General features: G+C 36.9%; 2 protein-coding genes across 2 annotated transcripts; both read left to right on the top strand.

The window, feature by feature from the left end:
- Nucleotides 1-1,401: 1,401 nt before the first annotated feature.
- LOC310732671 (extracellular calcium-sensing receptor-like) lies at nucleotides 1,402-6,318 on the top strand (the record flags this gene model as incomplete). The annotated part of the gene is made up of 7 exons (XM_083553288.1): nucleotides 1,402-1,442; nucleotides 2,844-3,005; nucleotides 3,089-3,377; nucleotides 3,909-4,664; nucleotides 4,749-4,976; nucleotides 5,118-5,241; nucleotides 5,405-6,318. The coding sequence occupies 7 exons, from the start codon at nucleotides 1,402-1,404 to the stop codon at nucleotides 6,316-6,318; spliced, it is 2,514 nt and encodes an 837-aa protein (XP_083409414.1).
- Nucleotides 6,319-9,743: 3,425 nt separating this feature from the next.
- On the top strand, nucleotides 9,744-13,054 carry LOC310732079 (extracellular calcium-sensing receptor-like; the record flags this gene model as incomplete). Its single annotated transcript, XM_083552319.1, has 6 exons — nucleotides 9,744-9,937; nucleotides 10,070-10,358; nucleotides 10,684-11,439; nucleotides 11,540-11,767; nucleotides 11,868-11,991; nucleotides 12,156-13,054. The coding sequence occupies 6 exons, from the start codon at nucleotides 9,744-9,746 to the stop codon at nucleotides 13,052-13,054; spliced, it is 2,490 nt and encodes an 829-aa protein (XP_083408445.1).

The raw sequence follows: 13,054 nt of genomic DNA, 5'->3' as shown, positions 1-13,054 counted from the left end.
TCCTGTGTTTTCTTTCTTCCAGTGCAATGTAATGTGTTTGACAAGCAGTTTGTTCCATCTTAGTGTATCCTGGTTGCTGAGCTTGTTTTGTTCTCTTGTTTGTGATTTTTGGATTAGCTGTTTATTGCCTGACCTTTGCACGTTCACATTCACTGTTTTGGATCGCATTTTGAATTTGTCTGCCTTCTTCTTTAATAAAAATAACTTTTATTGCAACGGCATTTATCTCAATCCTGTATACATACATGCCACCATTTGAAGGTTTTTGCAACAGAAAATGGAATTCTCATTTCTTTTTGAAAATAGTACGTTCCCACTGATTGAGTAGTGACCCCAACTTGCAAAACCAACATGCTATTACAGAGACAATCTAATTACTTGAAACTAAACCTTCTTTGCCCTGGGAAACACAAGACTTTACAAAACTATGTCAATGGATCCACTTGTACTTAATTGCAGGGTGGTAGTAGCTTAGTGGTTAAGGCTCTGGATTGCTGAGTGGAAGATTGGGGGTTCATCCCCCGGTATTGCCAAGTTGCCACACTTTGGTCCTTGAGCAGTGTCTTGAATACTCGGTGGTCCAGGTGTGCCGTATAATGTCTGACTCCAGCTTCCTAACAATGCTGGGATATGTGAAGAAATAATTTCAATGTGCTGTAAACATTGCAGTGACAAGTATAAAGCACCTTTCTTTAATTTTAACCTAACCTAACCACTTCACCAGGGATATAATGACAAAATAACAAACATTTCATACATAACAAAATTTATTTTAATGAATCAACCAGTCACCCCAAAAGCACCATTGTACCCATGAATGTCCTTTAAAATATTGCCATGGACCTCATCAAATTAAAGAAGCTGACTATGAGGTCAAATGCATGGATAGAGAGAGGTTGTGCCTGAGGTTTTGGAGATGGTGGTTCCAAAGAAAAGGGAGTTAGTACTGGATGTAAGTTCAAAAAGTAAGGCCCATTTCACCCCAGCCCATGTTGTTATAGAGCACAGGATGATTTCAAGGCTTTGTCCTAAAGAGTCCCACAGTAATTGAAGTAGTCCAGTGGTTTGTTTTTCATGTTTTTGTGTGAATTTAAAAAAATTAAGTGCAGTGTCTTAATCTGATTAGGGATACTGTCACATTCTTAGAACTCCAATATCTCATAAAAAAGTGACCTTTTAAAATCCATTTGTGTTACACCCGTTTGTCCCTCTTTTGTTTGGCTCAGCAATGCTTCGAGAGCTCATAGATGCAATACACATTGCATATGCCACTGCTTATTTAGATGACATCATAATTCTTAGTGACGATTCGTGACATCTAAAACATAAAGTCTGTCCTCGGATTCTTGAGACCTGCAGAACTCACAGTCAACCCAATTAAGTGTACACTGTATCGTTGGAATGTGGTATCTGGGCTACCACTTGAGCCAAGGCCCCAAGAGGTTGAGGCAATTCCTAGTGCTGGCCAGATTAAAATTTTATATCTAAGTTCATTCTGGACCTTTTGTCAGGTAAAAGCAGTTTTGTGAGGGAGCACACTTTTGTATTTAACAGATTTTTCTCTCCTTTTTGTTCTTGAATAGAATAACCTTTATTTGTCACATATACATTACAGCACAGTGAAATTCGTTCTTCGTATATCCCAGCTTGCTCAGAAGCTGGGGTCAGAGCGCAGTATCAGCCATGACACGGCACCCCTGGATCACAGAGGGTTAAGGGCCCTGCTCAAGGGCCCAAGAGTGGCAGCTTGGTGATACCGGGGCTTGAACCCCTGACCTTCCGATCAGTAAACCAGTGCCTTAACTCCTGCGCTACCACTCCACTTCTACAGTCTGATGGTATTGACAGAGCACTGATTTTGTCCCAAGTGGTGAAGTGAGCTGAAAGCTCCTTGTGAGGGTAAAGTATAGCACCATAAAAAAGAAGTGGCCATCTAATGGGTGGATCTCACACTCCAATTCTACCATTTTACCCTTTACTCTGATCACACCCTGTTCCAATGGCTCCACTGCATGAAGGATGCCAATGTGCAAATCACCCATTGATATCTACCATTTTAAACATTAAAATTTGATGTTGGACCACAGACAGGTGGCACAGATCGAGCCTTCCTCCACACCCTTGCATGCTTGTTGCATGATGGGCCGGACAGTGTAGGACTGCTATTATATATTAGTCATAGGCAATGCCCACACATTTAATGGCCATCTAATGAAAGCAAAATCTCGCAGGTTTTCCTTTTTCCTTCTTGAGGAGCAAACTAGGAAAAACTTTCTAGAAGAGCCAAAGCTATGTCATAACCATTTGGACATGCATGAGCTGGTCAAGTGATTAAATTACATGATGAATTGGGGGGGCAGCTGAGTTTGGTCATGGCTACTGGGAGATTTTCTCTTTGTTTCTTTAGGGTTTACTTCATACCTTAAATTAATTCTAATAATTAATTACTGGGGTCAATGAATTTACAGGCTTCTATCAGTCACTAAGAGCATCATATATTGATCATTAATCAAATGCAAGAAACACATCATAAACAGACTGGACACAATGTTGAAACACACATGTAGGCCCAGCATGCTTTAAAGGGACAATAATGCCTGTAAATCATTTGTAAACTCATTGTTAACTAAGTTCAATTGGATATAGCTGACAGATGCCACCATTCTGTCCCTTAGTGACATCACAAAGATTAGCACGCTGATTTGTTTAAAATGAATGGTAATACCCAGAAGATTCAAATCATGTCTATAAATATCTGAAGAGTATATCTGTTGAGAAGTGAGGCAGCAAGAACTTTGTATAGACTGTGCGATGTTATTCCTTGCGTTACTTTATTCACTTAGCCTGGCAAAGGGAGAAAATTGCAATATTCTCCAAAACCCAGCATATCCTTTGTTGTCTAAAAATGGAGATGTGATAATTGGAGCAATTTTTTCAATACATGATGGTACACAGACCGAGTTACTACCATATACTGAAAAACCTCCACCCTTAGTCTGCATTAGGTTTGTTGTAATGGAATATTTCACACTGTATTATTTGGAAATGGATTTTTATCATCTGATTTTGATGTACTGTGTATTTGTAGATTTAACCTCAGTGAATTACGCCTCGCTCAGACCATGATCTTTGCAATTGAGGAAATCAACAGAAGCAACAGCTTGCTCCCAAATATTTCAGTTGGTTACATGCTTTATGACAACTGTCTTACAAGAATGCTATCTATGAAAGCAGCCATGGCTTTAATGAATGGTATGGAAATAAGAGCAAATGGGTCTTGCTCAGGACAAGCAGTAGTGCAAGCCATCATAGGCGAATCAGAGTCTTCTCCTACTATAGCACTTACAAAAACTACAGGGCCTTTTCGGATTCCGGTGGTAAGAATCCATGTTTTTAATCATTATTTAACAAAAAATTATTTTACTGATTACAAAAAACAATTGATAAATTGATGAATGGAATTATTACAATCAAGATTTTCCATGTTTAGAAGATGTTTAGAAAAGTTACATTTTGTCTTGAAGTAGTTAGTTATGTTTAGAATTTCATCAAATGTACATTAGGTACTGATTAGTTTTTAAAATGTGCATGTTTTTATTTTGGGTGACATGTTGATACTGTGAGTGCCTTACAGTCTAAAGATCCTGGGTTTAATCCTGTGTCTGTTTCTGCCTTTTTCCCTATTTGTGTGTATGCATGGAATACTATGATTCAGATAATCTTGCCTGCCTTGCACTCAATATTTTAGGCATAGACTATGTGTCCACTGCAACCCTGATCATGATAGATTGGAGTTCTTTTCTATTTATTTCTTTACTCAAACCGGCCCTCTCATTTTCTGTTTTCTAGGACCAATTAAAAACCTTAACGTTATTAATGTAAAACCTACTGTCTCTTTCTGTCCTTAGGTAAGTCATGCTGCCACATGTGAATGTTTGAGCAACAGAAAAGAGTACCCCTCTTTCTTTAGGACCATAGCAAGTGACTATTACCAGAGTAGAGCTTTAGTCTACCTGGTCAAACACTTTGGCTGGTCTTGGGTGGGAGCTGTGAACAGTGATAATGACTATGGCAACAATGGAATGGCCATTTTTCTGAATGCAGCCAAAGATGAGGGAATATGTGTTGAATATTCTGAAAAGTTTGACCGGGCAGATACTGCTAAAATTATGAAAGTGGCAGATATTATTAAGAAAGGGACAGCCAAAGTAATAATCATATTTCTTGCTCACTTCGATATGAAAATTCTAATACATCACCTTAGCCTAAAAAATGTCACTGGCTACCAGATGATTGGTGTTGAGGCATGGATTACTTCTGTCAATCTAATAATACCAGGAAGCTTCGACATACTGGCTGGATCTATTGGTTTTGCTATCGGAAAATTGAACCTTGGTGGTTTTGCTGACTATGTTGCCAACGAATTTTGGCAAACAGCAATCCCTTGCTTACAGACTGAAGGAAACGATTCTCAAACTGAAAGTAACTGCAGCAAATATAAAGATATTATGCAATTTAAAGACTACCATGAAGATATAGCAGAACTGAGGTACGCAAATAATATGTACAATGCAGTTTATGCTGTGGGACATGCTCTACACAGTCTTCTGAAATGCACAGAAAACCAAAGCTGTGAGAAAAACAAAAAGATTCAACCATGGCAGGTAACACAATGAATAGAAGTAAAACAGGCCATATCCATTACTGATATTTTCATAAAATTAATATTTAATTTATTTCTTGTAAAGGTTGTTGAGTCTCTTAAAAAGGTGAATTTTACCACCAAATCAGGAGATCATGTTTTCTTTGACAGCACTGGGGCAACTGCTGCAAAGTATGATGTGGTGAACTGGCAACGAGGGTTGAATGGAGAAGTGGATTTTAAGGTTGTGGGCTATTACGATGCCTCTCTGCCACATGGACAACAGTTTGTCCTAAATGCTGAAGATATAGTGTGGGCTGGTGAGAAAAAAGAGGTACAGTGCCAATATATATTTTACAATGTATAGATTTTTGATTTTAATAAATAAACAATTATGGCTCAACAGCTGCAGAAGAATTACCAGAAAGAAATTTAAAATTCAGAGGTTTCAACGGTAATATATTGTTCACATTAGAAGCCGAGGTCTGTGTGTAGTGAAAGCTGTTCTCCAGGAACCAGGAAAGCTGCACAGAAAGGAAGGCCTGTCTGCTGTTATGACTGTATACCATGTGCAGAGGGAGAGATCAGTAACCAGACAGGTAACTTCAGCATCACCAAGTTTCAACCACAAGCTGTTAAGTGTACATTTTGTATTCTTCTTTTATTATTTAGGATACAATTATTGAACAATGGCATTCATAAATAAAAGATTAAGATTCATTTTGTGTCCTTCATAATGATAATAACATGATTATTTTGCAGATTCAAATAACTGTGAGCAGTGTCCAGGAGAATATTGGTCTAATGCTGAAAGAGATAAATGTGTGTTAAAGGTTATAGAGTTTCTCTCATTTACAGAGGTTATGGGGATAGTCTTGATAGTCTTTTCATTAGTTGGAGCTACATTAACTGTATTAGTAGCTATTTTATTCCTAATAGAAAGAGACACTCCTATAGTTAGGGCCAACAACTCTGAGCTGAGCTTCCTGCTGCTCTTCTCACTGACTCTGTGTTTCCTCTGTTCACTTACTTTCATTGGACGGCCCTCTGAGTGGTCCTGTATGTTGCGCCACACAGCTTTTGGGATCACATTTGTACTCTGTATCTCCTGTGTTCTGGGGAAAACAGTAGTGGTGTTAATGGCCTTCAGAGCTACACTTCCAGGCAGCAATGTCATGAAATATTTTGGGCCTCTACAGCAGAGACTCAGTGTAGTTGCATTCACTCTCATACAGGTTCTTATTTGTGTACTTTGGTTAACAGTTTCTCCTCCTTTTCCCTACATGAACATGAACTACTACAAGGAAAAGATCATATTAGAATGTAACTTGGGCTCAGCTATAGGATTCTGGGCCGTGCTGGGTTATATAGGAGTTCTGGCTTTCTTATGCTTTGTTTTGGCTTTTCTAGCTAGAAAGCTGCCTGATAATTTTAATGAAGCAAAATTCATCACATTCAGTATACTCATATTCTGTGCAGTGTGGATCACCTTTATTCCAGCTTATGTCAGCTCTCCTGGAAAATTCACTGTAGCTGTGGAGATCTTTGCCATTTTGGCCTCCAGTTTTGCTCTGCTGTTCTGTATCTTTACTCCTAAATGTTATATTATTCTGTTTAAACCTGAACTAAACACCAAGAAAAATATGATGGGCAAAATGGCTTCTAAATCCCTTTAAGAAATATAATGTTCAAATGTGCAAACATATACATTATTTATTGACTGTTTAGCTGCAGAATTTTACTGTAGATACTGAAACTTAGTAAAAAATTAGATTGTACATTTAATTACATATAATGTGTGTATGGGTGAGAACATTAAATTTAAAGTGTCATGAAAAATTCACTTGTCTCATCTCTTTTTATAGACGGATGTTTTTGGCTTTCAGTAACATACATTTTAATCAGTCATGTGGGACTTTACAAATGTGTGTTGTCAGTAATAAAATACAAATAATAATAATAATAAAAAATCAAACATGCAAATACAATATTAATTGTACAAGTAAGTACAGGACTATAATGTGTTTATCCTTTAATTCATAATAGAACAAGTTAAAAACAAAACTGCTTGTACTTGATTGTTGCTTTGCTTATAAATGCATCTGCTTTTGTTTCTATCAGAACAGCAGGGGGCACTAAAAAGCAAAAGCTTATGCACAGATTTGAATGATACACTCATGAGCATCTTATATACAAAAAATTACTATTAAAGCTATTATAGCTACTATAAATTAATTTGACTAAACACTAAATGTTGAAAATCTTTATTTAGCACTTTTTACTGTATGTAGTGAAATACATAAAATCAAAGGGGAAAAAAAAAAGCTGTGACTTAGGTTTGGACTGAAGCAGGTGCAAATGAGAGTGTGTAACAGAAACAAGTGGGTGGTGGAGGTAAGCAGTTGTCTAGAGATTTAGAGGTTGACATGTTAGAACTTGAACAGGTTGACAAAACAGACTCATGTGAGAAACTACTCATCTGGAAAGCAGTCTGATTGGTGGCTTTACAAACACTACAATCACAAATAACATTCTTATTAATTAAAACCCAGCTGGTAGTAACCTAATACCCTTTCATTAATGCCTGCAGGGATATTTCTCAAAAAAACAAACAATAGCACCAGCAATGTATGATGCAATGCACAATTATATCAGAAGTAAACAAATATTAATACAAATATAATTGAACTATTTTCCCATTACTAATAGGGTTAAATGATGATATGTTGAGGCATGTGCCATAATCAGAGTCAAATTAGCTTTTTATCCTACATGACAAATTTACTGTTACTGTTAATTGTTAGATCAGATGCCAAGATTAGGTTTGTCATTAAAAATATATATATATTTAAAGGTCCATTAAAAATCACATGACAGTAGAAGTATGTACATTACAGAAAATTCACATAGGCCTCCTTGTTCTATAAACAGTGCAGCCCCCCTAAACTTGTCTGGAAACAAGAGTTTATAGATTACAGTTTGTCTTCTTGCAGATAAAGTACTGTATGGTCAGAAAATGACCATTTCTGAGCAAAGTACAAAGCACACACACACACACACACACACACACACACACACACACACACATATATATATATTGTATATATATATATATATATATATATATATATATATATATATATATATATATATATTATTTACATCATGCAGTCATGAACTATTGTTATTATGCTTATAAGCACAAAACCATTAGAACGTATTTAATTTTTTCATATCATTGGTGTATCATTTAATGGCACTACTGATGTAGGCTAGCCTGCAAAGCTAACAACAAGCAAAGCAGAGGGCAACAAGCATGACACTAACACAGGTAGCAAGTAATGTCCACTTTTTACTTAAATACATGTCAGAGCCCAAACTTCTTGACTATAACTTGTGTGAATAAGTAAAGTATGCTTAATTCAGTACTTTTACCAAATCTTTTAAAATATGAGTATTTTTACTTTACTTTTTACTACGATTAGTGAAGTATGTGTGTACTTTTGCCATCTTTGTTCGCTGGCAAGTGTTTTCAAGTGTTTTCAAGTGCTTTCATTGAAGAGGTCTCAGGTTGACAGGTTCTAGTGGTTTAAATGGGTTTCCAACCAGATTATCAAGCACTACTACCCCCTTGAAGGGATCTGGTGAGAAGGCTAATTCGCTTAGTTTTATGAAAAATTCCCCAACTAGATGGTGGTTTTCTACAGGGACCTTGTTGATCAGAGCATGGCACACTGAAATTGGCATACCAAGACATGTACCCGAGGACAGTTTTTCTTGCAGAAACTACAGCATTGAAAAGACTTGGCAGTGAACTGGGTCTGAAAAGTGTTTCATATACCAACTTTTAAAAACACATGCCATCTGAAGGCATAGATTCTTGTAGTGAAGGAAAAGTCGGTACTACATTGGTTGGTAGTGGAGCATCTATTAGTTGGTCCCTTTCAGGGGCCAGACATGCAGGTTCCAGAGCTTGGGCTGAGAATGAAACACTGTTCCCTGCACCTAAGAAAGGATATCTCTCTTGATAAGAATCGCCAAAGGCGAGCCTTTAATGAGGGGTATTAGTTCTGAGAACCACACTCTGGTCGGCCAATAGGTGCTATCAGTAAGAAGAGAGATTTTTGTTGGTGGAACTGGTAAGATCTGAGAGATCAGGGGAAACAGAAATACAGGGGAAACACAGGTGAAGTTTGGATCACATATGGGCCATTGTGTCCAGACCCAGCTGGGGGAGTCAGAAGCACTCTCCAGTGAAGCAAAGAGGTCCACCTCTGCTTCGTAAAACCTTTTCCAAATTTAACTGACTACTTTAAATTTTCATTCCCCATGTGTCAAAGCTTGTCTGAAAAGCAAGTCTGCTTCCACATTCATATGTCCAGAATGTAATTAGTTCTGAGGGACAGGAACTTTTTCTGTGTCCAAAGCATAACATAATAGAGCTTCATGGTCTGAGTCAGGCTTGAGGTTGGGTAGTGGTTGAGCACCAAATTAAAAATGGAGGGCTGAGTTAGAAAAAGTTGGTGAGTGGATTGCCCACTAGTTGGCCAGAAAAACGTTTTGTTGCCTCTGGCTTGCTTTTGAGAGATACATTTGTACATTTGATACATTTGCTGAAGACATGTATGGGTTCATTTCTATTGTTTTTTTGTTTTTTTCTTTTTTTACTTTGAAATCAATATGCTGAATCGATTCATTTCTATAAAGCTTTGTGTGACAATGCCAATTGTTAAAGAACACTATTTAAAAATGGAAAGAAAAGGAGGATGACCTGAACAACATAATTTCATGTGTGGGCATATACTGTATGTGCATCATAAATTGAAATGATGAAAAAGAGAACAAAATAGTGGCAGAAATAAGAAAAGCCACTTTTTGAGTTTTCTGAAGCCTTTACCTTATTTCCAGTGCACCAGTCTTAATATATTTGAATGACACCAGATGGACGCAGAAAACATGCTGTCCATTAATGACATCACAAACTAACCACCTCTCTGATTTGTCCAGGCTGAATAGTTACCTCCAGAACATGTATATAAACGTGTGAAGACTACATCTGTTAAGGATTAATTCAGCAAAAAAACATTGGATAGATTCTGTGATGCGATTCTTTTTACTATTACTTTCTCTTAGCATGGCAAAGGGAGAAACGTGCCATATTTTGGAAAAACCAGCATTTCCTCTATTATCAAAAGATGGAGATGTGATAATCGGAGCTGTGTTTTCAATACATAGTGGTACACAAATGCAGTCACTGCAATATACTGAAAAACCTCCACCCTTAATCTGCATCAGGTTTGTTGTATATTATTTCATATTTGTATTACATTTGTACCATTTATGTAACTAATTTATTTATGTATTAACTACATTGCTTTTTTATTATATGTAATTTATATTTTCTCATGTTTTCTGTATACATTATAGATTTAACCTCAGAGAATTTCGCTTTGCTCAGACCATGATTTTTGTAATTGAAGAAATCAACAGAAGCAATAGTTTGCTCCCAAATATTTCAATAGGCTACAGGATATATGATAACTGTGGCTCAAGATTGTTATCTATGAAGGCAGCAATGGCTTTGATGAATGGTCAGGATATAACAGCAGATGATGCCTGCTCTGGACAAGCAGTAGTCCAAGCCATTATAGGGGAGTCAGAGTCTTCCCCGACTATAGTGCTCACAAAAAGTACAGGGCCTTTTAAAATTCCAGTGGTAAGAAGCAAATATTCGAATAATTATTTAATAACAATTTATTCATACAAAACAAACTCATTAATTGTTTTTTATATGTGTTTAAGTATACACATAAGAATATTCTTACAAAAAATAAATAATTATGTTATGAGCTGAAGGTGTTTGCCATCTATTCATTTTTAGCAATCTTTCATCACTAGTAACAAGCTTTTTTTTCACTGAATTTCCTTTTATTTTGTATTTCTTTTTCCAAAAAATGACTGTTGCTATTGTAATTTAATAATTTCATTTTGTTAAAAAGCAAATGATAATGCAACAACACTTTTTTGCTTTTCTCCACTAGATAAGTCACGCGTCCACATGCGAATGTTTGAGTAATAGAAAGGAGTACCCTTCTTTCTTCAGGACCATAGCGAGTGATTACTACCAGAGTACAGCACTGGCATATTTAGTCAAGCACTTAGGCTGGTCTTGGGTGGGAGCTGTGAACAGTGATAATGACTATGGCAACAGTGGAATGGCCATTTTTTTGAATGCAGCCAAAGAGGAGGGAATATGTGTTGAGTATGCCGAGAAGTTTGACCGGTCAGATCCTGAAAAAATCAAGAAAGTGGCAGATATTATAAAGAAGGGCACAGCTAAAGTTATTATCATGTTTCTTGCTCACATTGATATGAATATTCTGATAGATCACCTCATTTTAAAGAATGTCACCGGCTACCAGATGATTGGTGTTGAAGGATGGATTACTGCAGTCAATCTAGTAACACCAGCAAGTTACAACATACTTGCTGGATCTATTGGTTTGGATGTGGGAAAAATGAACATTGGTGGTTTTGCTGAGTATGTTATAGAAGAGTTTTGGCAAACAGCAGTCCCATGCTTACAAGCGAAAGGAAACATTTCTGAAACTGAAAGCGACTGCAGTAAATATGAGGATATGATTCCATTCCAAAAGTACAATGAAGATATATTGGAATTAAGATATGCAAATAATATTTACAATGCAGTTTATGCAGTGGCACATTCTCTCCAAAGCTTGCTGCGATGCACAGAAACCCAGAGTTGTAAGAAAAACAAAACAATACAACCATGGCAGGTAACAGAAACAAGAGAAGCTAAGCTAGGTTGAGTGACGCTTTGTTAAATAATTAATAAATGTCAAGAAATTAATCTTTGTATCCTTTTCCATTTTAAAGGTTGGTGAGTCACTAAAAAAGGTCAATTTTACCACTAAAGTAGGAGAACAGATTTGGTTTGACAGCACTGGGGCAACGGCTGCAAAGTATGATGTGGTGAACTGGCAACGAGGGTTAAATGGAGAAGTTCAGTTTAAGGCAGTGGGCTATTATGATGCCTCTCTGCCAACTGGACAACAATTTGTTCTAAATGGTGAAGATATACTTTGGGCTGGGGAAATTAAAGAGGTATCTTTAATTATGTGTTATACATATTATATATAGAAAATATTCTACATTTTATGTGGAAAGCCCCAATGATATCAACAAAATTTTGTGTTCACATTAGAAGCCAAGGTCTGTGTGTAGTGAAAGCTGTCCTCCAGGAACCAGGAAAGCTGCACAGAAAGGAAGGCCTGTCTGCTGTTATGACTGTATACCATGTGCAGAGGGAGAGATCAGTAACCAGACAGGTAACTTCAGCATCACCAAGTATCAAAGACAAGTTGTTAATTGTACATTTTGTATAATCCTTTTAATATTTAGGGTACAGTTGCTGAAAAAATTATTTAACAAATAAAAGCATGACAAAATGTCAAATTTCCTTCCTAATGATAATAACATGATTATTTTGCAGATTCAAATAACTGTGAGCAGTGTCCAGGAGAATATTGGTCTAATGCTGAAAGAGATAAATGTGTGTTAAAGGTTATAGAGTTTCTCTCATTTACAGAGGTTATGGGGATAGTCTTGATAGTCTTTTCATTAGTTGGAGCTACATTAACTGTATTAGTAGCTATTTTATTCCTAATGAAAAGAGACACTCCAATTGTTAAGGCTAACAACTCTGAGCTGAGCTTCTTGCTGTTGTTCTCACTCACTCTGTGTTTCCTCTGTTCACTTACTTTCATTGGACGGCCCTCTGAGTGGTCCTGTATGCTGCGCCACACAGCTTTTGGGATCACATTTGTACTCTGTATCTCCTGTGTTCTGGGGAAAACAGTAGTGGTGTTAATGGCCTTTAGAGCTACACTTCCAGGCAGCAATGTTATGAAATGGTTTGGACCTCTACAGCAGAGACTCAGTGTAGTTGCTTTAACTCTCATACAGGTTCTTATTTGTGTACTTTGGTTAACAATTTCTCCTCCTTTCCCCTACATGAACATGAACTACTACAAGGAAAAGATCATATTAGAATGTAACTTGGGCTCAGCTATAGGTTTCTGGGCAGTTCTGGGTTATATAGGATTTCTGGCTTTCCTGTGTTTTCTTCTGGCTTTTCTAGCTAGAAAGCTGCCTGATAATTTTAATGAAGCGAAATTCATCACATTCAGTATACTCATATTCTGTGCAGTGTGGATCACCTTTATTCCAGCTTATGTCAGCTCTCCTGGAAAATTCACTGTAGCTGTGGAGATCTTTGCCATTTTGGCTTCCAGTTTTGCTCTACTGTTTTGTATATTTACTCCTAAATGTTATATTATTCTGTTTAAACCTGAACTAAACACAAAGAAACATATGATGGGCAAAATGTAA

The sequence above is a fragment of the Silurus aristotelis genome, assembly GCF_946808225.1.
Source record: "Silurus aristotelis genome assembly, chromosome: 10".
NCBI classification, from domain to species: Eukaryota; Metazoa; Chordata; class Actinopteri; order Siluriformes; family Siluridae; genus Silurus; species Silurus aristotelis.
This window is presented reverse-complemented; position numbering and strand designations above follow the sequence as displayed.